Consider the following 27526-nt stretch of genomic DNA (forward strand, 5'->3'; position numbering starts at 1 on the left):
CTTTAAATGTATTGTTATGTCAAACTTAACTGTACTACTAACAATGGGCATTTTTGAACTCGTCCTCAATTCGAGTAACCGCATTTTCAATTTATGAAATACTATTATGGACGTGAAATATAAAGAACAATAAGATCGACAAAAAAAAAAAAATAATGTAGAGCTTTAGAATGTTTAAAAATTACCTACTGTAACTTAAAAACGAAAAAAAAAGTAATTCTGTTCTGCAACAACACTGCAAAAATGCTTTGTCAAGGATAGCTAATTTCCGTCATTTGAACGTTTAAATTGCATCGTTTATAACGGACATTAGGCCACTTTCATACATTACATCATCGATTTCCTCGAGTACGTGTGTTAGATATAAAGATGCATTAAATATGCAGTGTTTCGAGATGTTACATTGCGAATTCCATACTCGCGTGCACGCTCTCTCTGCCTCCTTTGATGTGCTGATTATTTGTGAGCAGACGTTATTTTAAATTTAAACAAGCAAACAAGTCTAAAATATAAATAAAATATCATTTAAATTTATTACTAAAGGGAATGTAACGACAAGGAAGCGTTTTGCTTTAAATATTTGTTGTTAGTTGGAATTTTATATTGTAATCTGGACTAAGTATGTCCCATATTTTTATATAATAATATAAGCATAGAAGCCTTTTATGTAGAGTGAAGGACCTACTAATATTGTGTCTATAAAGTAACACAATTTAGTTGAGGTAAATAAGCACTGCTTTAGTGATGTAATTGGCTTGACCCAAAGAAAGGATGCCGGCCTGGTTTAGTTTCTAATCCGATACGGTTAATTTATAATAACGGGATCGTACTCCTCATATGATAAAACATTCAAATTGATAAATAACATGTTCAATTGTTGACGCGATGTCTTGCCATTCACTGTCCACATTCAATAAACGAATAATGGTTTTTTTTTCTCGGAAACGGCTTCAAGGATTGTCTTGGTATTTCAGAGTTAGCTACTATTTGTTTTTATTGTATTACCGTAGATAATATAATACTATACAGGTTAATACAAGAAGAATTCAACTATGAGCAACTAACTTAAACACTAAAATCCATACTAATATTATAAATGCGAAAGTAACTCTGTCTGTCTGTCTGTCTGTTACTCAATCACGCCTTAACTACTGAACCAATTTGCATGAAATTTGGTATAGAGATATTTTGATACCCGAGAAACGACATAGGATAGGTTTTATCCCGGAAATCCCACGGGAACGGGAACTATGCGGGATTTTCTTTGACTGCGCGGGCGATGCCGCGGGTGGAAAGCTAGTATTACAATATTTTTATGTAGTTTTGGTTTAAAACCGGATAGTTTATATCATTTATACAGATGGGATAATTCTTACGGAACTTGGCTACATTCTGCAATCATAAACACAATATAGGTGCAGAATACATTATACTTAAACCATTTTCAAGCAATGTCATATGAAATATATTTTAATTCAATACTTTTTTATTTTCAAAATCTATTTGAAACTATGGTAAATGACTAACACATTTTGAAATATTCAAAAAGAATCATGTTCATTTGCAATAATAAAACAAACATAAATAACCAATAGTTTTATGTAAGAACTTTCATAATAACCTTCCATGTTATGTTTTATAAACAATTTTCTTTCAGCGTTCCATTATGATGTTTCTACTTGGTGTTTCCTTGAACACAATATACGGGTCTAATATGCTGAGTGAATTGAGGATCTTTGGAGTATTACAACGATTAGCAGTCGCATATTTGATTGCTGCTGGTTTTTATGCGCTAACTGCTCCTAAATATTATACACCGCCGAGGGTAAGTAATTCTTCATATTATAATTCTTTAAATTTCTTCTATATTTATTATTTAAGTTCTTATTTAAAATTTGTATTAGTTTGTTTAGAAGGATGAAATACACACATTGTCCAATATTTGTGGGTGACTTTTTTGCGAGAATACACATAATTTCCTGAACTTTTTAAACTGCGATAGAGTAGAAAAAAATGTTCGCGAAGAACTTGAATCTGTCTCTACTCTCTACTCTCTAATCTCTAGATACGTTTACCTCCGTGTCACTTAAAATAATAGGATTGATCCTAGGAGATGAGCTTTTTACTTTTTTATTCATTAACTGTAGTAGGTAGATTCAATATGATCTTTATAATAACTAAGTATAGTTAGGTACAAATTAAAATTGAAAACACTGTAATTAATAATTGATTATTTCAGATTAATTAACCCTTTAATTAATCTTTATAAGTAAAACTTCATCTTTACAGGGAGCATGTGGGCAAGCGCTAAAGGACATTCTATCTTGTATGTGGTGCTGGGTGCTCGCCGCCGTGCTCATAGCTCTACATAGTGCTATTACGTTTATTGTACATGATCCTAATTGTCCTGCGTGAGTTATATTTTTTGTGTTTATTTGATAAAGTTTGTTTTTATTGAAATTGTTTAATTTGAACAGCAGTTTTTTAAAAAGAACTAGGTACGTACCTACCTACCTAATAGAACATACAGGATAGAATTCGCATTGAGATGGATTTGGATTCATCGATAGAATTCGCGTTTTTGGATTTAATTTCACAAAATATGGAGACATATTTCACTGACTTTTAAGACTCTTGTTCTCCATACTTTTAAGATTATTGTTTCCTTACGAATAAAATGAGGAAAAGTCATAATAGATTGTTTTTTTTTTTATATCTATTGGTGTGTTCAAAGGTACCTTAAATAGTAGTTAGCTCAGTAATTTCTTTACTATCTGTTCTCTCAATAACAAATACTGATTTAAACATTTTATTCAATTTCCATTTTAATTCATTATATATATTTCCCAGCGGTTACCTCGGTCCAGGCGGTAAACACGACGACTGGGTGGCCCCAGAGTGCAGTGGTGGTGCCGCGGGATATATAGACCGGTTGTTACTGGGGAAATCGCATATGTACCAGCATAGTGATGCTAGGAGGGTGTATGGAGGACCTGCTACTGATCCCGAGGGGCTGTTGGGTGAGTTTTAGTAGAAAAATTAAAATTATTGAAAACATGGAAAAAAATATAGTGCCAAATTCACGAACTAACTAAAATACATAATGGTCTACGCAAAAGTGTGTTATAATCAACTTTGAGGCATATGGCGCTGCTTTTGTTGAGCAGGGTCGTATTGCCAGTCGCGTTTCTGGTAAAAAATTCTGCATGCTCATAATATAGGGTGTATCCGTAGCACAGCTCTACTTATAAAGTCCTTCTATTATATTATGTCCGAAATACAGCTCCACTCGTAAGCTCCTACTATTCTGTTCGCGCAAAAGGTGCCGTACGTCCACGGTGCATCTTCACATATAAGGTACTTCCATTCCCAATGCGTGTAGGCTGTCTTCAGTATATTTTCTCCCACAGGTCCTTCAACATATTATCTTTGTTCTCTATTCTAATCTGTATTCACATACAGGTTGTCTAACATCCGCGGTACAAGCTCTAGCAGGTATACAAGCGGGTGCTACAGCAGTGTTACAGCGCTCGCACAAAGCTCGTGTATCCCGCTGGCTCGCAGCTGCATTAGCACTGGCGCTAGCTGCTGCCTTACTAGCCGGCTTCTCAAGGGATCATGGGGTTGTGCCGATTAATAAGAGCTTATGGTAAGTGCACATGACATACTATACCTACAGTTAACAGTACACGCACATGAGACGACTCTACAATACACAGTATACTGGCGTCTGGCGATATGACATACATGTTGACACATTACACAACAGTAAAATACAATACAGTATGTATATTGTTTATACTAAAGTCAATAGTATAAAGTATTATTGACTATACCTACTATAAGACACGTTACAATATGCGCATACATATTATGCACACTTGTATTACATTTAACGATCTTCACTTGTTACAACATCATATAACATACCTACAGTTATTTATACACACAATTCTACATTGGTGCCATGTGCACAAATAACAAACGAATATATTGCTATAATAATAATCTACAATAACCTATTAATCCACAGGTCGATATCCTACGTACTAGCAACATCAGCAGTATCCCTCACAATCCTCAGCATCACATACACATTCACAGACGCATGGCGGCTCTGGGCCGGCGGGCCCTTCAGAGCCCCAGGGCTAAACGCAATAGCATTATATATAGGACATTCTCTATGTGCCCATTTGTTCCCTTTTCATTGGAAAATACCAGTCATGAGAACACATGCTATAAGATTGATAGAAGCTGTTTGGGGTACGGCGTTATGGGTGATAATAGCGCATGTTATGGCGAAGAAGAAAGTTTTTATTACGTTGTGATGTGGTTAGGTTGACTGGTGTTGCTAGATAATTATAATACTGATCATTTTATGTAGTGTTTTGTGAGGACTGAGGTGAACGTTTTTGATAGGGTATGAACTTTTCATTTGAATAATTACAAACCTAGATAATATTTGTTCCTACTGTTACCTATTATGAGCGTTTAGGGCCACATTCCACATTGGTTATGTTCGGTTTGGTCAATTCATGTACCTATATTGTACCTTTATGGTTCTTGGACTTGCAAGTAAATAAAACATAATTTCTGTACAATTTATAGAGAATCTTGCAACACCAGTTATACATTTTCTTGTAAAGTATAAGCCGAATTATTTTATAACGATAAATATCTCCTGTTTCAAAGGATATCAAAATTCAGCGCCATCTTCAAAATTATAAATAATTCAGCTTAAAATGAAAATCGAATTTAAAACTATTGTAATTGTTTCACTATTACACCTAACCCTAGTTTTATGAGACAAATGTAGAAATGAGATTAATCCTATTAATGTTAGGAATTTAGCGAAAAATAATCGATTTTAACGAACATTTCGAATTCTACTCGAATTGTAAGAATTATTAAATTTAAAACTACGCTTTTGGTGCTCCACTTGAAGCCTTGTGCCTTACGACATCTTTTTCTGGATAGAAAATGATTCTCTTTAGTATTTTCAATATACATATTGAACTCAACAATGGTATATTTTACCGTTTTATTATATTGACGAATGAATTTGACCCCAATAAGTATGGATAGAATATGAATACAGATGCTCATGAATAAAAAAACATGATAATATAATGAATTATGCAGTTATTATATATTATATTATGCATAAACAAGGATGATCATTTTGTATCATAATTATTATAAGATTTATGTATTTAAGTATTTTAAGACTGAAAGTTTTTATGAGAATGTAAAATTAAAATATTATGAAGGTTGTTAAATTCGTTAAATCTAGTCCCAATCGGATGTACTGTTTACATGGGTTTTGGTCAAAAACTTTTGTAAGCTTGCTGAAATAAAGAAATTAAATCAATATGTTTGTTTCATTGGACCATAGGCCCGTGAATCCCAACAAAAATATACCAATTTTTTGTGATACCTATTCAGCTTCAATCTGACTAATAATTATATTGAAGTAATCAACATCTTCACAGTACAGAAATTGTAAACAGAAGGATAAGGACAGAAGGGAAGGTTAGGTAATCAAAGTAAGGAAAATAAAACAATCGATTTACGATATCCGACGCTTTATTAGCTCAAGGGTGACAGTAATCCGCAATGTCATTGAAAATAATAATAAAACAAACGATTCAACAAATCATGACTCAAGGTAACAGAGAATAGTTTTAACAAATAAAACCATCATTAAAATTACACTTCAAATGTATAACAAATAGGACAACCGTGTGTCCGTTGCACTATGATGTAGTGTGATCCACCCGAGACTAATAACAAATTTTATATATTAGTCTTTAAAACATTAATAAACTCCATATCCTAAAGTGTACGATAACTGATTAATTAGATAATCTCGAATGGATCAAACTGTTTGTCACCCACGTGGTGCTCCCATACTAACAAGTATGCATAAGTTTGGCATTTCATATTAATATGTTGTTTCGACCCAAGAAGCTTATATCTAATACACTGGAGATTGCACTATGAACGTTGACTTGTCACGGGAAGGTATGACCTTGAATGACGCCTGGTTGTTTTTTGTCCTTTTCACACCTAACTTGGCAAGTTGGTGTGAAAGAGATGAAGGAACAACCAGGCGTCATTCAAGGTCATACCTTCCCGTGACAAGTCAACGTTCATAGTGCAATCTCCAGTGTATTAGATATAAGCTTCTTGTGTCGACCGAACCGCGACACCAACTTTGACATATTATATATGGTGTGTTAAAAATATAAACTACTTTTTATAAATTTATATAAATCGATCAAATCACTCTGCTGTAAACGGTAAATGCCATATTAGGAATTAAATATTTTACCTACAAGTTAAATACTTTTATATATATTTCAGCTTTACAGAGGATACCTCTCTTTCGCATCGCTACTCTAAATATCGATACGTTACATTGGTAGTCAGTGAACGTTTAGGCAGGCACACTTGCTGTTCCTCATACATTTATATGCACTAACGATACATTTAATCTACACAGATATCTAAAATGTATAGCGACAGACACGTAAAACTGTGTTTATACATATATATTTCTAAAATTTAATTAGAAAAAATCTCTTAAAATATATCTCAATAAATTCTTTTAAAAATTATCCCCGCAGCGGGATCCATACGATAATGTGTTAGCGCGATATAAATAGAATATTTACTTATACACTAAATAGGAAGAACTTCTAATAATGTAAAAGAGAACATGGTAATTGCACAAATTGTAAAATACTTATGAATATTATGCCGATCAATTGAAAAAGTTAACCATATAAATAAATAGTTACATTGATTATGCTTTATATATTATGTGATACGTTTATTAAAATCGTTTTGTACGGAGATGATAGATTTGTTAAATAATAATATTAATAAGTACTAGAGCTCACTTTAAGTCACTCGTTATGAAGAATGGAATGTTCAGTTATTTAGAATGTTAATTCAATATTATTCAGCCACTGTTAAGTCTGAATGCTTGCGATAAATTGTTGAAAGTTGGCAAGACCGTAACGAAAACTCAGCGAGATTCCATTTTATATCAAATGCGAAATTGTTTAAAGTAAAATAGCAGCAAAAGAACAGATTTGATGAAAATAAATTAAATAAATGTTAAATTATTAGTTCACGTTAAAATGGATAGTTGAAGATAATTTTCGTCGAAGGCATGCCATTTTTGTACTTGTCGATATACAGAGCGCAGACTGACATGAAGGCTCTTAACAAGAATTCTACTGTTTCTACGAGAGACTAGACATAACCGAAAACATTTTCCATACAAATCTGTCTTCATATAGGTCCGTTAGTAAAATACATCTAAAGTTATCTTAAATACGTGTTTAAATCTCTAGGACGATACACATTTCGCTATAAATGCAAATTCATGGAATTCAATGTTTACCGGTAAGGAGCAATCCTTACCTTTGTATTATGCTAATAAATTTCCCGATTACTCCCACATAATCACATTAAACTACGAAGTAGTACCACAAATAAATAATTACTCAAGACATTCATACGAAATTACAAAAATATCGCAAAATGTCAGCGTGCGATCTTGTACATTAAAGAATGTGGTAACACTTATAAAATTTCATTTGGATGTTTCATACATTTAGTATATAATACGAATTCACTAATATATTAGAATAATTTATATTTGATTTCTAGTATATATTTTTGCGTTAAATAACGAATATAAATATTTAGGCCAATTTATAAAGTTTAAAAACATACAATGAAGAATATAGCGAACAGACTTGCAAGTACATAGCGCCATGCACGTACGCTCTGGGTAACAATAAAACCCTTAACCTAATTGCACATTGAATAAACGCACATAATAAAGACTTACAAATAATTTGCCGTTCGACACTAATATATTACGAGATTTCAAACAACACACGTAAACATTCATCTAGAGCCCAGTAAGTTTCCCTGTCTTCATTCATTGCCGCTTCGTCGACAGATGGCGCTGATTTGTATATTATTAATATCTACTGTGGCACCATACCTAAAGACAAAATGCAGGTATAATTGGCCAGCACCACAAAATACCTATTTACTAAACATATAGTGAGCAACCATTCAAACTAACAGTCCTTAACTTTGGATACCTACATAACGTTCGATAAAATGTAAATTACATCCAAAATATACATCCTTATAAATATACATTCAGTTAAGGGACAGTATCGTTGTCAAATATTATACAAAAAATAAGCGAACTGTGAGAATTTTACACCATTACTATATATTTTCTCACAGCCATAGATTTTATCTGATTTACATGACCACATAGCTTTAAGAACTGGCAATAATACTGTTATCATATGTTTACGGACGTTAGGAAGCGAAAGTTCACAGAGAATATTCTAATTATACAGCCGAGATAGATTGAAATACTTGAGAAAATAATTCATTGAATACTGCATAGTTTCCGCTTTTGTACAAAGGCGTCAAATGCAGTGAAAGAAGCTACAGATTTAATAACAAAAGTTTAAAAAATAGAATTCCGCTTCCCGAATGCCATCTTGCGATAATAAAACCCATTTCACAATTAATTTTGCCGTTCAACTATCAACCGCGACAATGTGACGTCAATTGATTAATTTTGTATTGAAGTGGTATATACAGAACGCAGATTCAATAAGTCCCTGTGCAGATAAGATCGGTTTGACGTCACTAGTTTGTTGTTATGACGTCACTTCCGAGTGCCCCTCGTCACAAGGGCTTGCAGGGCAGCCAACTGGCTCATGAGACTTGCGTTTTTCTGCTCCAGGGTATCCACTTTTTTCCTGTAATCTGAGTTCTCTGATAATAATATCTCCACTTTCCTCTCTAATTGGTCCATGTACTCTTTTTTCTTGCGCCTACTTTCTTGTGCTGATATCTGGAAGAGAAAGCGTTATGATTAATATATTGTTAGAGACTTGGATAAACAGTAATCATGATGACTGATGTAATTAAATTATAAAATAAGCCGTCTGATCAACAATGCTAAGAATCTTACAATCCAAAGCCCGAACCTGTATTTATACAGACTGCTGTTCAACCAGGAATAGCATTACCGAAGACACAGGGCAGTAATGAACTATTTTAGAGTGATTTTAAATTTCGGTATAAATTTAAGAGAAATGTAAAGAGTATAATTTCAGAAAGAAACTAGAATTGTTTCAGGAAACGATGTACCTACCTTATTTTTAATTTTCCTCCTAATTTTCTTGAGAGATTTCTCCTCAGTCTTGGTGAGCGGCAGGCGCGTGGGCACGGGGTAGCCCTCCGCCAGCAACGTGCGCTTCTCTTCTTCTGTTAACACTAGTGTGCCTGTTGAACCTTTCTGTAATAAATAAACAATAATAAAAATAGTATATAATCGTAGTGGTTAGAAGAATGTTAGTGGTCTGAACTGCTGTACTTATATTGGCTTTGCAGATTTATTCTTTTTCATTTTTAACTGATAAAGACTTTTTAAATCAAAGTTGGTTTGGGATATGACTGTATTTTTATTTTGGTTTTGTTTTATTTGATGGGATCTTTTAAGAAGGTAGAAAAGAAAAAGTTTGTTCTTGAAATGAAACTTCTTTATGCGCATTTAGAGTAAAAATTCAAGATCGGGTCATAGCAATGCCGTCACGTCATGGAGTAAGAAGTTTCACTTCTGACACATGTGCTCAGCAGCTCTATTTTTACAAATACATACCGGCTGGCTGCTAATCAGCGGCGTGTTGATTGGTTGGCGACTGTGGTGCGACACGTAGAGGTGCGCGCGGCGGGAGGGGGGCGCGGGCGCGGCGGGGGGCGCCTCGTGCGCGGGGGACAGCGCGCCCTCGCTGTCAGAGGACGACAGGGACGATGGCGGCGTGGGCGGCAGGTTGAAACCTGTGTAAAAATGGTGGTGAAAATCGGTTCTTCAGCAATGTCTTTAGTAATACAAAAAAGACGGGTTGCACTCCGGGAGTGCCGGCAGAAGTGAAAACTTGATTATTAACGTTGAGCATATTTGATATCCATCCGTCTTACGCTTTTTCGATCAGGTCACGTGTCCTGACGCGAGCTTAAGATTTTATACCCAACGCCGCTAAAGAAGTTTTCACTTCAATAATGCGTTGTTGCGTTTAAAGTTAACTAGATGCTCTAGGTAATATGTAAAGAAATGTGGTCCTTTGCGGCATGAAATTATTTTATACTAGCTGTGCCGCGCGGTTTCACCCGCAGTGCTCTGCTCCTGATGGTCTTAGCATGATGATAGCCTTCCTCGATAAACGGGCTATCTAACACCGAAAGAATTTTTCAAATCGGACCAGTAGTTCCCGCGTTCAAACAAATAAACTCTTCAGCTTTATAATATTAGTATAGATTTTACGATAGACGAAAGACAAAAGAGAGAGTGTTAGCGTGTTAGCGCAATGCCATACTTTTCCAGTGTAGCCAACCAACAAACCACACCGAAGAAAAGTGTTAAATTTTTTTATTTGAATTTAAAACGTTTAAAACATTGTTTTTAAAATAATTATCTTGCAATAGTTATTTTTGTTCAAATTACAAAATTATTTTATGAAATTAAGAAAAATGAATAAAGTAAAAGAACTGAATTGCTTGATGTCGTGAACTGACATTTTCAATTTACTTTGCAAAGTTTCACCAACGCCTGCTGATAATAAAATCAAATTTAAATGACAGCTCAACTCATATTCGAAAGGAACAAAATAACATCGCTCTTCTGTGAAGATTACTTGTAGAGTGATGTCATCATACACAGTTTCTTCACATGACTTCATACGTATCCACTAAATAGAGAATTCAATTGCTGTTAACTTCACAAAAAGTTGTTGAAAATTGATTTTACCATATTCGATTGGAAACTAGAATGTTTACAATACTATTAATATTAGGTGTTGTGTGCGGTGCAATTATGGCGTTATGTCACCTATGATTAATAGGCTATGCCTTCTAGGATGAATGGTCACTCCTGCACAAAGATTTCTTCAATTCGAACACTGGTTCGTTCCTGTTCCTCAGAATAACTCGTTCAAAAAATCTCAAAATTTTCAGCTTTATAAAACTAGTATCCATATTTTTTCACATACCTGAAGACCCTGAAGATGTGACTTTAATAGATAGCTTGTTATTATTTAAAGAGTTGGCGATGCGCGGCGCTGCACTGAGCAGCAGTTGCGGCACCCCTGCCGCCCCCACCTTCTGTAGAACTGCTTGTGGCATGTGAATTGTACCAGTCTGAAATTATATACGATGCAATTCAAGACCAGATTCATACCTGATTTAATTGTGTAAAAAAGCTTTAGTATTGATATGATTCTAATCGATAGTATTGAGACTGGATGATTGAGTATGGTTAAGAAAAGTATCCTGGAGACAATTGCTTCTCATACTACAATCCTGGACAATCCATTAATAACTGTAATCAATTAAGATCATGTGTTTGTGAGCAACAATTGCAAGGATAGAGATGTAACTTATACACAGTATGTAAGTTATTACACTTTTCGTCTTCAAGTTGAGCCTTAAAAGACTGGGAGTAAAATATATGAATCTGGTAGCACTCTCTCGGTTAGCCTACCCATAGCCCTAATGTAATACATAGTATATATAATCTTTTATTCATGAAAATAAATACTTTAATTAAAACATTGCAACCAATTAGAATGTTGCTGTTGAAATTTATTTGAGAAAGACCTGACCGAAACCTTATTAAAAACAGTTGCAGCAAAAACCGGTAAAAATAAACTTAACGCCTTTTGAATTTCTCGTGGGACCTGTCTAGCAATCGGACGCGTGTAATTATTATTAGCGCGTTCACCACGCTTGCCAAACACACGCAAGTAAAGAGGTCTGGTTGCGGTGAAAGTCGCAAGCTCCAGCGACCTCCGCGTTTTGTCGAATCATCCGATGTCGGGAATTCAGTCACGATGGTGCTTCACGTGTCTATTAGCTCTGCTATGCTTGAAGCCTCATCACGTTTATATTGCAATCGCCGGTTATTTATAGACGTGTGTTCTCGTTCTCAATAATGGCCGCTTATTGTAGATAGCATTTTATTGATAGTCTATTTTTGTGTTACTGACGTGACGTGTGATCTGATGACCTTTTCAGAAGACTATGTAGGGATAACTTCTTAATATACAATGATAAATGATTTTCAAACAGGACTATGATGTTATCAGTATAGTTCAATACCATTGAAATTTTATAGAAAAAATATGTATGATATGAGATATGAGATTTCAAAAATATCAGATGGGGAAATATAGGATGCAGGACCCCTTAAATCGTTGGAGTAATTTTTCAAGCACCTTTTGATGATTTCATAAAAGAATTAATTTAGAAATAATTTAATCAAACATTAAAACAAGGACAGACAATCTTGAAGATTTAACGCTTAAAGGGTTCAAAAACACGTGAGTTCACAAACTGTGCTGCTCTACTTAACATAACTAGCCTACGGCAATAACTCGCGTGATTTACTAATTTCAGAACAATATTGTCTTTAGAATCTATAATAATCTCGAAGATATTAATACCAATCAAGGTCACTACGCTTAACAGAAATCGGTTCTTGTTAGGGGCAGAAGATTCAACGAGGAATGTCCATTGTTCAAAACAATGGAACTTTACCATTCATAGATGTATAGAGCATTGAGCAAGTGAGAGCATATTATTATATCGTAGGTTTACATTAAGCAAACTCCCAGAGAAAGTACTGGGCTACATGCATTTCACCATCCATTTCACTGACATTCAAAGACAAGTTGATGATAGAACTTCTATACCATTCAGACCACCATCAATAGACCACGATCTAAGAACTTTAAAAGCATGAGAAACTGCCCACCCTTGTTCAAAAGACTAAGTTCCAGGCTTATGCTTTTTAAAACAGATAAAAAGGTATTAATCCTATCAACAGTCCTGGTTCAAATCATTTTATACTTAGGGAAACAAATGTCCACGACGGTCTTAAAGATTCTAAAGCGTTCAAAACTCTCTTTAAAACCAAGAGAAACAGTAAATAGTAATTAACTAACCGTGTGATCAATAACATAGTCGACGTGTGTAACTGGCGTGCCGGGGGTCGGTGAGGGAGGACATGAGGAAGCTGGCGAGTCTGGTTCAGACTTGGGTTCCGACTTCACTTCTGGTAGGGGGGAGTCGCTGGACCGCCGCCTGCTGCGCCACGCGCTTGCGGGGATCGCGGGGTAGCATTCGTCTTCCATATCTGTAATGTGTATTATAGTATTTTTACTATCTTGCATGGATACAAAGCTCAAGTCTAGATAGTCTGTAATAGAGTTTTGATCGAATTTCGTAAACAAATATCTGTAATTTTCTCAACATACAAAAAAGAATAAGTGTGTAAGTAACAATATGCGAAGTCGCAGCATATTGCTTGTTACTAATATTAATTCCTAATAAGGTAACTCAAAGTACATATAATACTAGCGGTCCGCCCCGGCTTCGCCCGTGGTACCTACATGTTTAAACTATCCTATCTCTCAAGTTGGATCGAACTGCACATGGTGTGCGAATTTTATTATAATCGGTTAAGTGGTTTAGGAGTCCATTGAGGACAAACATTGTGACACGAGATTTATATATATTAAGATAGCATTTATTATTCTAATGGTTGGCGCTATTGCTGACACTAAATTTTCAAATTGCCATAAAAATATACGTGAGTGGCCTTGTAAGTATGGGCAAGTTAAATAAGAACCATTTGATACATTTTATAGAACGCACTATCAAATAATACGGATCATGAATGAAAGATAACTTCGAAAAAGATTGCATCAAGCATTTAAAAGCCATCTTTTTTGATAAATGAAAAATATAAACTGCGTCATTCTATCTAATTATGCAGCTTTATAAAAGCAACAGAACTTGCCATTCAACATTTTACCATACTTAATACAATAAAATCATCGTCAGACTATTTTTAAACGCATTACTATTATATGACTGCATAACTGTATATGTCATGGAAGATAATAATAAGCAGTTTCACAGCTTTATGTAATTCCTTGGTCTGCGACTTTATTTCCTTTAGCGTTTAATTGTTCACGTGATCTAGCGCACTGTTGCAGAACATTGGGAATTACTGCAATTTGCGGGCCTTTGCGTGTCTTCTAAATTTCCATACATTTCTTAATTGAAATATCAATTTATGCGTGTGATATTTGAATTGTGCTATTCTACGAAATACGTAATCGTTAATGAACAATTAGATTTAATTTACCTCTTTTTATAGGTAGGTAGTTGATGAATTTGAAAGTGCTCTATGATAAAAAGTGTATGCCAATTGCAATAAAATTTTCAAAGTTTTCTTCATTTTTAAACAATATGACATTGTGAAGGTTATGACATTTATTAAAATACACATAATCGAAACCAGTTGTTGCTGATGGCCATACCAGCTCGTCTATGTAACACTAATTAGATACCCAGTCGGTTCCGTTCTGGAGTTACGTCAGAATAATAAAACAGGAGCATATGATTAAGTCATTAGCCTGTTACTTTGACTATTATATGGTAATCGACAATTACCGAGTCGTGGAAAGTATTGCTTCTTGTTTGGTAGTTCAAAATGTCAATATTTTGCGCGGGAACTTTCATGTTCTCGGGTAAACATAATTAATATTTATGACACACGTGTTTATGGTTTAAGTAGTGAGGAAGCAATATAAATTATCTAAAGCCAGCTTAGTACAGAGGAATAGAAGTTTTATTGAGGAAACATGTTTTACATAGTTTGTAGTTTCGGCTAAATATAATGATGTAGATTCGTGTTTTCTTTATAGAAGTAGTCAGTAAATTCTTGAAGCGGTGTAAACGTGCTGATCTACTCGGGAAAATTTGTACATAAAACCGTCTTTACTGTTTTATAAACATAATATTATTATGAAGAAGATTAAGATTAACAAACAGAAGCAATTAAATCAGAAATTATAAAGAGTGTGATACACTTGCGTATTATTACAATAAAGGAACTAGTTAACAATCAACTGAATTTATAGCGAATGCAGTCCAATGAACACTACATTTTACTTCATATTCTATTTTGTGGTAGTATAATAGTTCTATTATAACGTTCAAGTCTTAAATAACAATAGAGTTCAAAGACATTACAACCGAATAGCTATTAATCTTTATTTTTCCTAGTTATTAAGATTCATTACAGCGACGTGTTGATATTTTATAGACGAAATTGAATAGCTAATGAATAAGGCTCCTCAAAGACGGGGGCGTTGCTCCCAGTGTTAAAATTTCTTCTGGCACTATAATAACTTTATTATTTCGGGAAATGTCATGTTGATATGCTTTAAATAGTGCCAGTATGTTAATATTGCGAATTAACAACCTTATCATGCACCATCCTAATATTTATGAGCTGTCTAGTAAAAATATATTCTACTTGATGCGAAGCATAATATGTATGGACATTCATAATACATATTGGATTGTACTTGTTATTGTAACATACATATTTAAATATGAACAAAGAAAACATTTATGCAATAACTGAGATATGCGCTAATATAGACTAAAAAAATTGCGGAAAATGTGTCTGGCCACTTATGGAAGATGAAGCTCACGTGTGTCACATAGGAATGGAAAAACTAGTACATAGCAACGATGAGTGAACCAGCTACTGACTATAAAAAGATAACTATTAACGGATATCGCCGCATAAAACATTGTCTCAATGCAATAAAATTTGCATACGCAGTCGATTTACTCCGTTGCAATTCAAATTTCGGCAAACAAATTCCTTAACAAGTTAAACGTGTTTAAAAATCTATCCGTGACTTTTAATTTAACTACACGTCTGACATTTAAGCAGACAGATTTCATCTACACACCAATTTGTACTGTATTGCAAGTGACGTAATGTCACAATTGACTGCCGGGTTTTTTAATTGATTGCAGTGATGTTTGACTGTACTGTCCTTTCACCGAAATGGAGGTAATTTATTCGGTCCGGTTGCGGTTACTAAGTATGGGCCGTAACGGTTAAATGTTAATACTAGATAAATAATCATTTCTTAAGTACATAATGAGTAGTTTCCAGGAAAACTCGGGATTCTAATTATTGTAGACCTACATTTTGACCTTAAAACAGTACAATATAAGTGAAAGTTTTCAGTTAGAAAAAAAAATAGGTACCTATATCAGGATACAATTGACGCATTAGCAAGTGAAAGAGAAAATAGAGGGCTATAAAATTACTAATATCGCCGAACTATAAAACTTTCTAAAACATATATTTTATTGATTAGGTAATTAACATTTGTTTCATTAACTTTTTTAAATCTTGTTATACAAAAGTTTGTTAGAAGGTGTGAAGCCTGAAAGTGGTGGTGATTATGTAACACAGTGTATTTTAATAACAACAAATAGAAACAACTTCCTTCAACTGTGTGAAACTTAATTTTATTTTACTTTCAATAGATAATAATGTAAACAGTAGAAGCAGCGAATCGTGAAGAAATTTCCACCAAGATTTCATCTCAAGCTCACAGAGACTAGCCGGTAAGCAAAAGCGTAACAAATTCGACCCGACATCAATCGAGTTTTTTCTGTTGAATTATAATATACAAAAAATACAGTTCTTTGAACTTGTATAAGAGAGAAATTGAATACAGTGTATTGGTTAGAGTAATGCTCCATAACTATTGGCACTTTATGCAATTATTTCTATTCTGCATTTTGCTTGAGAATAAATTTATAAAAGGCTATTTCTTGTATTGGCCGTGTGAAAAACAAGTCATGTTATTACTACTTAATTATAGAATTAAAGAATTATAAAAGTTAATTGAGTTAGCGAGTTACCGCCTTTAGTCAACTATTGCAATATAATTTGGCTTGACATGAAGAATACTGTTTCGAGCAACTATTTATAATTATTATTATTTATGTTTGTTGTTTATTTTTGGAAAATTTAACTATGATTCTTTGCTATTATATTGAATTTTCTGCTACCTTTTATGAAATTACAAAATTAAAATTGCTATCTATTAATAATTAATTAATTATTATTAGAAAAACGATGTTATAATTTATAACACACAAATAATATTGGAGGTTTAGGTCAGTGATATGATAACGTCATGTTATTATGTGATACAGTCTACAGATAGCTCTATCTCAATGTATATTTATATATACCGGATCGATTTACAAAAACTTAAAATAAAATTATTATTAGAAAAAAGATAAATGAGAAAAACCATAAAAGTAAAAGTATATCATTTTAATTTTTCGATTAAAGTAAAAATTTTCGTCTATGAATATTTTTTTTGAGAATGTATAACATTCTCCAAAGAAAAATAGATATATCATCCTTATTACCATTACAATTTAACTTATTAATAATTACTTTAACTTTTCATTTCGCACTAGTTAGGTATATACTTTAGTAGGTAATTACTGTTTATTTAACAATTCGTTCGTTCAAAACACTTCCAGGAACTTAACCGTGTTCACAAGTTTATAAGTAATATTATTAATTTACGATACAAACTCAATTTTCCAAGATCGTGAACCGGTATTAAATCCGGGATTTCTAGCTCTGACTCATTATTTTGTACAAGGACGAAATCATACTTAGTGCGTCGATAATAATCACGAATCGTATTGTTTTCTAAGGTACGGTTAATTTAATAGCATCTATGATCTGAGATGATAGTTTATTATCCTGTTCGACTAGGAATCATTTCCAGTAAAGGTCAAGGTTGTTGATATCAAAACACGAGATTTTAGGTGCAAAATTTGTTCTTTAAGAGCTAGCGCGCAAGAGCAACTTTTGTCTCCGCAACTATTTTGTCTCTCCAGTCTCCCATCAACTCTATTGGGAGTTGCGCGCACTTTCTTACTAGCCCATAGAGGTGATGGGAGAGACAAAAGTTGCTCTTGCGCGCTAGCTCTATCTATAGGAAGTTGCGTCGCTACGTGCGCGCACTTTCTTACTAGCCCATAGAGTTGATGGGAGAGACAAAATAGTTGCGGAGACAAAAGTTGCTCTTGCGCGCTAGCTCTATCTATAGGAAGTTGCGTCGCTACGTGCGCGCACTTTCTTACTAGCCCATAGAGTTGATGGGAGAGACAAAATAGTTGCGGAGACAAAAGTTGCTCTTGCGCGCTAGCTCTATCTATAGGAAGTTGCGTCGCTACGTGCGCGCACTTTCTTACTAGCCCATAGAGTTGATGGGAGAGACAAAATAGTTGCGGAGACAAAAGTTGCTCCTGCGCGCTAGCTCATGGTAGGTATTCTATTTTTTTTATTTGTCAAAAATGAAACAAATCACTTAAAGTATTAAGGAGTAATGGTATGTTTATGGAGCATATCTGAAGTGAAATCTATTGCAGATGTGGGCGTCATTCTTTATTTTGCTAATTTCTTTCTGTAGATTATATCTAGCCTAAATAAAGAGTTAAGCTTTTACTGTAAAAAGTATTCATCATTTTGCGAGATTTAACTTTATTTGGTACAATAAAGTAAGACGTAGTCGTACCGAAACTTTTTTACTTAAATAAGCAAACATTAATTATATTATATCCACAATTAAAACTTGATAAATTATCTCATTCTTTATTCTATCGTAGATATTAATAACACAAATTAATTATCACTGTCAAGTAAACTCCGATAAAACAAATTCAATACATATATTGATAAATACTTCAAAACCAGATCTTAATACCTATCATGATTATTTTTCAATACGGAGCTAAACGAAAATTTATGATTCACGTTACAATGAACCCAGAGAATAGACCTCAAGGATATAACTAGTCAACAAAGGTGACATTTGTACTGCAAATACTCGAGTGAATCATCTGAGAAACGAATGACAATGGAATTTAATACAAATGCATTATCATTTATCATTGCATATATTTGCAATAACTTTGTTTGCAACGTATTGCCAAAATTATTGTATTGGTTTTCGAGAAATCATAACGAATTTGTAAGTAGGTAATTTGCAATTTTTTCAAATTTACATATCTGATAGTAACCATAGATTACTAAATATTTACTAGTAAGTTAGTAACTAGGTAATTAATATAACAGTTTATTAAATTAAATAGTTACTTGATACGTCTAAATCCAGTGAATATTAAGAAAAATATCGATAGAACTTTCATTCTTTCCATTTCGGACACGAAAATACGTAATGAAGCTAAATATATTAAAAGCAAGTAATAACCATTAACCATGATACAAATCAAACGACTAACGTCAATCATAAGCAACATTTATTACAATCGAGTTTCAATTCATTCATGCCGGTCGAAAACGAAAGTTGTAATTATAAGTATCGCCATTGTGTTGTGGGACATTCACACGACACTTACAGGGGATAAACATAAACCATTATGTGCAGAACATTATGAATGTACACAGAATATTATTGTAGTTTATTTTTTATTCAGAAGTACGGGTCCGGTGGCGCGAAACGCTTGAAACGCATTGTCAGAGGTTTTTGGAGCGTCCCGATATTGGCCTGGGGCTTGGATGTATTTTTCATGAACGGATAGTTTTTTACATAACAATTTAAAGTGGAAACTATAGCAGCCAGCGTTTTGATTCATATAAAAATAATACCATAGAAGAGATTTGCCCGTCCGACTAGGGCCCTTTCGGCCTCTTCCACTCAAGCGACAGCCCAAGCCGAGGTTCGAGATCCCCGTCAAGGGGGGACGCCCTTGCGCATGTCACTACCAGGGTGAACTTTCAGTTCACCCAGAAGCCCTTCTGGCTATCATTGAGAGAGAAAAAAAAGAAGAGATTTGATGTTTGACTCCTAAAATAATTAAAGAAAATTGTGTAAATGGTGTTTTTTTAAACAATAAAAAAATTGCAAACATAAATGATCTAAATTTATATACCGGAAAATACACAAAACTTAATGAATTGTTTCTTCGTATAGTGCTAATTATTATAGGTAATAATTAAGTCCGACATACATATTAATTTAGAACAATGAATACAGTCGTCAGTTCTTACCTATGTAGAAATTCCACGTATAGATTAAACGATGCACATTATTTAGATTTTATGGTACATGTTAATTATTAACATATTTCTATACAACGTAATGAATGCATCATGTCAAGAGAATGAATAGTTCTTTTTTGTAAAACTCAAGTTTTGTTAATATAAAAATATAGATTTAAAACGAATTCCAACCGGAGTCAAGAGATACCCAGATGTGTTAAGCATCAGATTGAATTAAATGACGAATAATTAAACTATTGATACAGTTCTTAAATACGACCTGGTTAAATTACCAGTGAATGTTTCTTTGAATATAATCACCATACAGTTACTTATGAATGGAATTAGTTAATGTAAGCAAGACGTGAGAATTTTGTCTTTAAACAATTATACATTCTATAAGTACATTAAACCACGCACCACACGTACGCATCCACGAATTCAACAATAAGCGGCATTCACACGATCTCAGATTATTCGCTATACCGTATCAAAAACATGTTGATATGTCAAATTTAAATTATTTCACAAAGATTTGAGAAATGATAGCGGCTGCGGTTTGACGAGACGATTGCACGTTTAGAATAATTGCTGGTTGTCTTGTCGACGTTTACTTGCTATTGCTTCCTCACTGCGACTACAAAATAACATAAAATTATGTCTTACGTAGAACTGTTCAAGTAGCCTTCTCGATTTCAGGCCCTATGCAATAGCTAGATCATGGTATAGCGTTAAACTGATTTCGGGTTGTGTAAGGTAATCTTTAATATAACACCTCTTGCACTCGTCCATTACAAATATAATTATAAGTCGTAAATAAATAAATGTAAGACCCTTTTTGTGGAATTTTCGAGCTTTTTTTTTAGTTTTAAGCATTTCCAATAATCGTCGAGCTTGTCGAGACATTAGAAAAAATTGAGTAAGTATCTCTTTATTGCGAAAGATGTTTCAGGTAAGAATATATGCAACAGGACAAAAGAAATACCACCTTAATCACGACACTGCCAAGAATGTACTACCACAGAATAGAAATGTTACCACTGACAACTAAATTGTTACAACGTATGGTAAAAGACTTACCGTCAACTTTGGTATGGTTGGGTGAGGGCGGCGCGGACTCCACATCAGAATGTAGACTATACGAGTGTTCTGTCTTGATGGGTGCTGCTCCTATCGCGGCGTCTGTCATCAGCCTATCGTGCAGTACCACGCCCATCTTCGAGTCGCGCTCGATCAGCCAGTCGCTCATCTCTGAGTCCTCGTCCAGGACATCTTGCATCTCCTGTAAGAAGTTAGGGGTTAGGAATGTTTTCATGATATTTGTAGCATTTTTACATAGCTATGTATAAGTTATTTAAACTTATAAAATTAAAATGCTAGCTTAGTACCTTGATATCAGCTGTTACAATAGCAAAAGTGGCTACTAATTTTTAACTGAAAAAATGTCTAGACTATGGTTTATAAATAGATAGCTACTAAACATGAAATTTATAACAGCTAGTTAACTTTTATTTTCGTTAATTATACGAAATTGTTTTAAAATATCTGATAATAAACTAAGTCCAGTGTTAATATGTGAATAACAGCAAATTCGTTTATTCTTGATATAATATAAAGAACACATAGTTAGCGCGTAATTGTTTTGTGAAAACTTGATGCTGTGAGCCCCCTGTGGCGAGCCTCTAACTTTATTTGTGAGACTGGACGGTCAATAAACTACGGCCATTACATCATAAATATAGTTATTTATATTGACTTTTTTTTCTCTAAGAGCTTTGAATGAACCTTAAGCACCTATGTTAACGGTTTGTTTAATGAATTTGGACATGGTAATGACGTAATTGATTGACCAAATATGGGAAGTTTTTCTTCTTTTAAAATAGATAGATAGGACCTAGCTTTATGGGTGTACATATTACTGCATGATTTGATATTTTCAGAGGAATTAACACGTCTAATGTCTGTAATCGTTGAATACATTAAAATAATTACAATCACAGGTTGAAGGTTAACAAAACAATAGTTATAATTCGTGAACATTCACGAAATAGCGCAATAAGTAAAACATATGAGGTCATTACCACGTTAATTCGCGCCTCTAGCTGCGGCCCTCACCTTGGCAATGAGAGCAGTTTCAAACAGATTGCGATCCGACGACTTTTTACGATTTGTTAGAACAGATGCGATTCAATTTTAAGACAGTTTTGTCAGGTATGCTTTACTTAGCTATATTATTAATTAAGGTATCGTATAATTTTTCGATTTATAATCGATATTTTAAATTCATAAATATCAGTGGTAGAGTTTCTCTTAAATATTAAACACAACACACATACACACAATTTCAGGAAATTCATAATTATGTACAAGTATGAATTGCATTGCAAAACGTTAACAGGAGTTTAATCAAAATGAATATCACCATAGATTTCAGATTAAACAACATCAGACGTCAGTCGTCCGAAATTCAATGATTACCAGACTCCAATCAGTTAGATTCGGCCTTTACGTCAAGCAATGTCCGCCTAACTCGGTCAGCGAACCCTGACGGCGTTGGACTGCTGATGAGCCACATCATGGTGAAGGTAGACTGCCTAATTTGTTACCATACGCCGTAGGCTGTTTTGAATGTTTATGGGCGTGAACGCTGCATGACTGTATGGTTACGCTTGCGTGATTGCAATGAAGATAGTGATTTTTTTTTTCATACTAGGTATGACCAAAAAAGGCTAAATACCTTTTAATGTTTCAATTATATTCACATTACGTACTGTACTATTTGATGGGTGTATGTTTTTCTTAAGTTTAACAAGAGAAATATTGGCCAAGATTCATATGCGAGAATGTTCATTTTATCATCGCAAATTTGAATAGTTTTCTATTTTATATTCGTTTAATAGATTCCATATGAAACATGTTTTAATAGAAAGCTAATGCAAATTAATTACATAATAAGACGAGAAGAAAACGTATTGTACAAACACAATTATGCTTTATTCATTTTTATCCATCCAATGAACTATATGAACAATGTGTCACGGAAAACTAAGCGCTTCGAAAGTTTTGTTTTCCGAAATCTGTCGGGGGTAACGTACAGGCTGGTCCACGGCGTTGACACTTCTGGGAAATACCTACCGAATTGGAAAAAAGAACGTGATGGAAATTCGCAACACATTCCGTGGGTTTGACTGACAGTGCCATGACATTTTTATGAGTTGACAGTATCAGCGCAAAAACGTACATGTTTTGTATGCTAATGCTATTTCGGCGTGATATGCGCTTTTAGTTTTTGTGGACTTGCCGCATGCGCTTAAATTGTTGGATTATTTGTTTTGAAGTTTAGGCGCCAGTTTATACTATGTGTGAATAATCATTTAAAGAGGTGGTTGGTATTTAATGTTTACTCAAATCAGTCTTAGATTATTTTTAGTAAACCTCTTCAGTACCTATTAGTTAATAATAACCTATGTTTTACGGATTATACATTTCTAGCACTTTAGTTAGTCATGCGTAGCTACTATATTTTCAGCAGTCGTTGGGAAGTATAAACCTTCGAGGTCTGACACGATACATACGCTAATTAAGAAATGAAATTTGAGCCAGGTGCCGGAGGTGTTACCAGTCACCACTAATATAATATTGCTATCTCTCAACACTTTCCAATCGTCGTGGTCGCAGCGGATAGACACGCCGGTTGACAAGTGGTTACTCGTTTTTTGTCTAGAATTGCCGTTTGATTTATTTCATTCAGAGATATTTATTAAGAACGAGGATCGCAATTATTTTTATGGAGTACCTATGGTCTAGAGATGACTCATGAAAAACTGTCGAACATTTATTAAATTTTGTTTTATCATTATATGTATGTATGCATAGTAATTGATACTGATCTTCAGGTTTTAAAATTAATATTAATTTAACATTTTATTACTAATACCTTGAAACTGTTCTGATGCACAAAATGCCAAATCCATTGGCATTACCACAAGTTGCATACTAATAAAATAATAAAGAATAATTATTAAATAAAATTTTAACGTTGATTACCAGCCTTTCAAATCGTTAAACAAATATATATAAATGGCGGACGATGCATTCACGTCACGACTGGCGAAATGAAAGGTCAATGGAATAAAAACGTAATTAAACGAAATGAATAGTTTTCGAAATCAGTAGTTTCGTGACTTGCCCGTTTGTACGTTGAAAAAAATCTCGCATTCAATTTACCTATGCTTTGTGTAATAGGACTTTGAACGCAATAGATGTGTTTAATTGAAAGCTGTGTAGTGTTAGATTACTAGGTCTTTAAACGTATTCAAATGTACTAGTTTTAAAGGGGGAAAAGCCTAACTCTTAAAGCATTTATACGACCCATTGCAAAGCATATTGTTTATTTTTTTTCTCAGTAAAATCGAATGGGTTGAATGGAACTCTATAAAATCTTGTAAACATACTTATGAAATGTAAATTACACATCATTAAAACTTAGCTTTTAAGAAAAACCTTCTTTCTGAAGTCAGTTGAAAACTTAACACGCTTTCATAACAGACAATAAAAAATATTTATTTTTCAGTTTTTAATTCTAAAATTTAGCTTAATCTATCTACAAATTGCAATCAGCAATTATACCCAGTCATTGCATTGTCAACTGGTCAGTGGTCACAATAGACGAAAGCTTATAAAAAGATTGACCTAGAAGTTCGAACAGATTTAAGATGAATCTCTATACTGTTTCAGGTATTTGACCGTAAAAATTGGCGGATATTATAGAACAATAAAGTCTAGACTAGTCTCATTACAAGTTACCGTTTTTTATTGTCTTCGATTACCTTTGAAATTTTGAATTGTGTAAGTCGATAAGATCGTTTATTTTGTTCGAGCTTTGGTCTTGTTGAAATAGACAAATAAACTTTATGTAACTTGATATTGTTCTTTTTGTTAAGAAATAAAATCACTTTGCTAACAAATAATAGATACTTAAAGATATTGACTGCGTTTTAAATATATAACTCAATAAAGTATATAGTTCGGGCTGTGGATGTCTTTCCACTATTGAATACATATTAGATAATAATTCATGTTAATTGATCTCTGACATATGATTTATACACAGAAACTAGCTTTTCCCGTGATTTCGTTCGCGTAGGAGGTTGATAAGGGGCGATACAGCGTAAATCCCGATTTCAATGGAATTCTTTGATAGAAAGTAGCATAATATATGTTGCATTATCCACCTCTATATTGAGTGAGTCCTATTCAAATAGGTTCAGCGTTTCAATAGCCTGGAGATTTTATTTAAATTACAAATTGTTATATCAATTTAATTTATTAGACATACCTAAGATATTAGTAGACATATATTCTATTAATCAGATATTCTTAAAAAATATGACTTAACACTTTAAGAAGTTACCATGTAAACAACTAAATATCCAACTGGCAATTATTACACAACAATTGTGCTTATTTTTCGAATATTATTTCTCCAATCAGCAATATAACATTAAAAAGCATGTTCAACACTATATGCTACCTTTGTCCAGTGCATACTAGGCCAACAATATACAATCTTGCATGCAAGTAAAAGTAGATCGTATTGCACAAGGCACACTACAGAATTTCCAATAGCTCATATTGACCTATAAATCATCGCGAAATTGCATTTTTGTCTAAGCAATAACTTATGCTAAGTAATGTGCTTCGTTCGCGCTTACGTAAAGTACAAGTAAATAATTACCAATTGTAATTATTTTTTAAATTGGTATTGGCTTTTCATTTTCCAATATTGCAATTATTTTTCAGTTTGTAAACTCTTGTACTAAGTTTTAATTTCCATTTACTATTTATAAAACGACGATGATTGAAATGAAGATGGTTATCAATTATCATAATTTTTAGTTAAATATTACATTGTAGGATAGATAAAAACATGCCTTTTATCTTAGTAGATACACAATTAATATCTAATCCAAATTGAAAACATGAATTACCAATTATTATGAAATTACACAAAAGATAAGTTGACTAGTTGATCATTTATTAGTATATAGACTATAGACATAAAGATAAAACTATTGGTATTCATTATCATGCAAAAATATTCAAGCAATAAACATTGTATAAACAACCAACAATAATAATTGGCGTTGTAAATTGAAATCTTAAAATAGGTATCTAAATATATAATATAATATACATATCGTATACGATCATATATATAAATTCATAATAGATCAGTTTACTGTATGACCCACAACTCCGTCTACTTCAAAAGGTAAAAATAAATTTCTTGTAGTTTTGAAAATCGCTATCTTTTTTGAGTAAAGGAACAATTTTCAATGCTGCTACGCTTCTATTGGTCTCCCATACTCTACCTCGACAAATGGACTATTCAACACAAAAAGTTTCAGATCGAGTTCATAGTTAGTAAAGTTACGGAGAGTAAAGTTCAGCGCGTTCAACCAAACTTCAGCTTTTCTAAATAATATTCCTGTGATAAGCGCCGTCCTACAAAACTTATATTTATTTTACTTTAACTAATATTAATGTTACATTAGTATATATTTATTCATAGTGTGTTCATCCCTTACCCAGTATACATGATGATGATGTTGCAATGTACGAACTAGATTCGCTTGTCAATACCTTGCATAACCCTGTAATACCGTGCGTGGCCCGATTCCGATGTAATTCGCAGCTTCTTATATTGTTCTCTTACATTCGATGAAGCAATTAATACATGGATAGATTGACGAGCGACGCAATTTGCATGCAATGCTGTTCATATTTATTTGAATGTTAAATTCATACTACAAATGAAAAACAATTTACAAATTCCATTGTCGACAAATATGCTGTTTTTGTGAATACTTAAAAGTTAAAATACATTTAGAATTAAACACAAAAATAACGGGTACAATAGAAACTGCTAATCAAATAACAGAGCGGCCAAATAGCTGTTTAAATATACCATACAATGTTAAACTTTATTATTAGCAACTAACATTTAAAATTATCAGTAACACAATTAATGAAAAATATAATCCATTCTCAAATTATTGTTTTTTGCGGTAATATTAGCGAAAACATGTTGCTTTCAGTACCTACTTTACATTTGATTCTCTAACGGATGCGTAATATTATTGTTAAAGGCTCTAGTTTGCCGAGAAACTAAACCTTAGGCCATGAGCTAAGCTAAGACTCTATCGAAATCTTTCTGTTGCTGCGTTAACTGTATTAACGGCTACTAATTCCACGTAGTATTTAATTCCTATGTACCAATTTACTCGCGGTATACTCTTGCCATCTCAATAAAAACGCCGAGCTTAGTTATTTCAATGTCTTAATTAAAATGTGTTTCTAGAAAACACTACGCAAGGAAAGTAGCAAGGATACACGTGTGTAGATTATTTATAGAATAAAATTAATATATTTATAATGAAATTACAGAGCCCTTGTGAGTCGTTTTCAAAATATTTGACTTAATATTGCTATAAATCG

At 33.4% G+C, this 27526-nt stretch overlaps 2 protein-coding genes across 3 annotated transcripts in view; one reads left to right on the forward strand and one right to left on the reverse strand.

The window, feature by feature from the left end:
* The window catches only part of LOC123692132 (heparan-alpha-glucosaminide N-acetyltransferase), a 33154-nt gene extending 13758 nt beyond the window's left edge, over nucleotides 1–19396 (forward strand). The window contains exons 6-11 of one of the 2 annotated variants that reach the window (XM_045636786.1): nucleotides 1658–1825; nucleotides 2290–2411; nucleotides 2851–3020; nucleotides 3463–3649; nucleotides 4034–4345; nucleotides 19386–19396. In XM_045636786.1, coding sequence (XP_045492742.1) covers nucleotides 1658–1825; nucleotides 2290–2411; nucleotides 2851–3020; nucleotides 3463–3649; nucleotides 4034–4328 — 942 coding nt within the window. In that variant the 3' untranslated portion in view covers nucleotides 4329–4345; nucleotides 19386–19396. Of the gene's footprint in view, nucleotides 1–1657; nucleotides 1826–2289; nucleotides 2412–2850; nucleotides 3021–3462; nucleotides 3650–4033; nucleotides 4349–19385 lie in introns of those variants that run through there. The other variant, XM_045636787.1, reaches the window with a different exon arrangement.
* Nucleotides 6084–27526, reverse strand: part of LOC123692134 (cyclic AMP response element-binding protein A) — a 104236-nt gene continuing 82793 nt past the window's right edge. The window contains exons 2-7 of the mRNA XM_045636789.1: nucleotides 21107–21308; nucleotides 13056–13246; nucleotides 11103–11250; nucleotides 9716–9894; nucleotides 9209–9352; nucleotides 6084–8905 (exon numbers count right to left, since the gene is read on the reverse strand). Coding sequence (XP_045492745.1) covers nucleotides 8717–8905; nucleotides 9209–9352; nucleotides 9716–9894; nucleotides 11103–11250; nucleotides 13056–13246; nucleotides 21107–21308 — 1053 coding nt within the window. The 3' untranslated portion in view covers nucleotides 6084–8716. The remainder of the gene's footprint in view (nucleotides 8906–9208; nucleotides 9353–9715; nucleotides 9895–11102; nucleotides 11251–13055; nucleotides 13247–21106; nucleotides 21309–27526) is intronic.

This window comes from Colias croceus, chromosome 5 (genome assembly GCF_905220415.1).
Source record: "Colias croceus chromosome 5, ilColCroc2.1".
Lineage (NCBI taxonomy): Eukaryota > Metazoa > Arthropoda > Insecta > Lepidoptera > Pieridae > Colias > Colias croceus.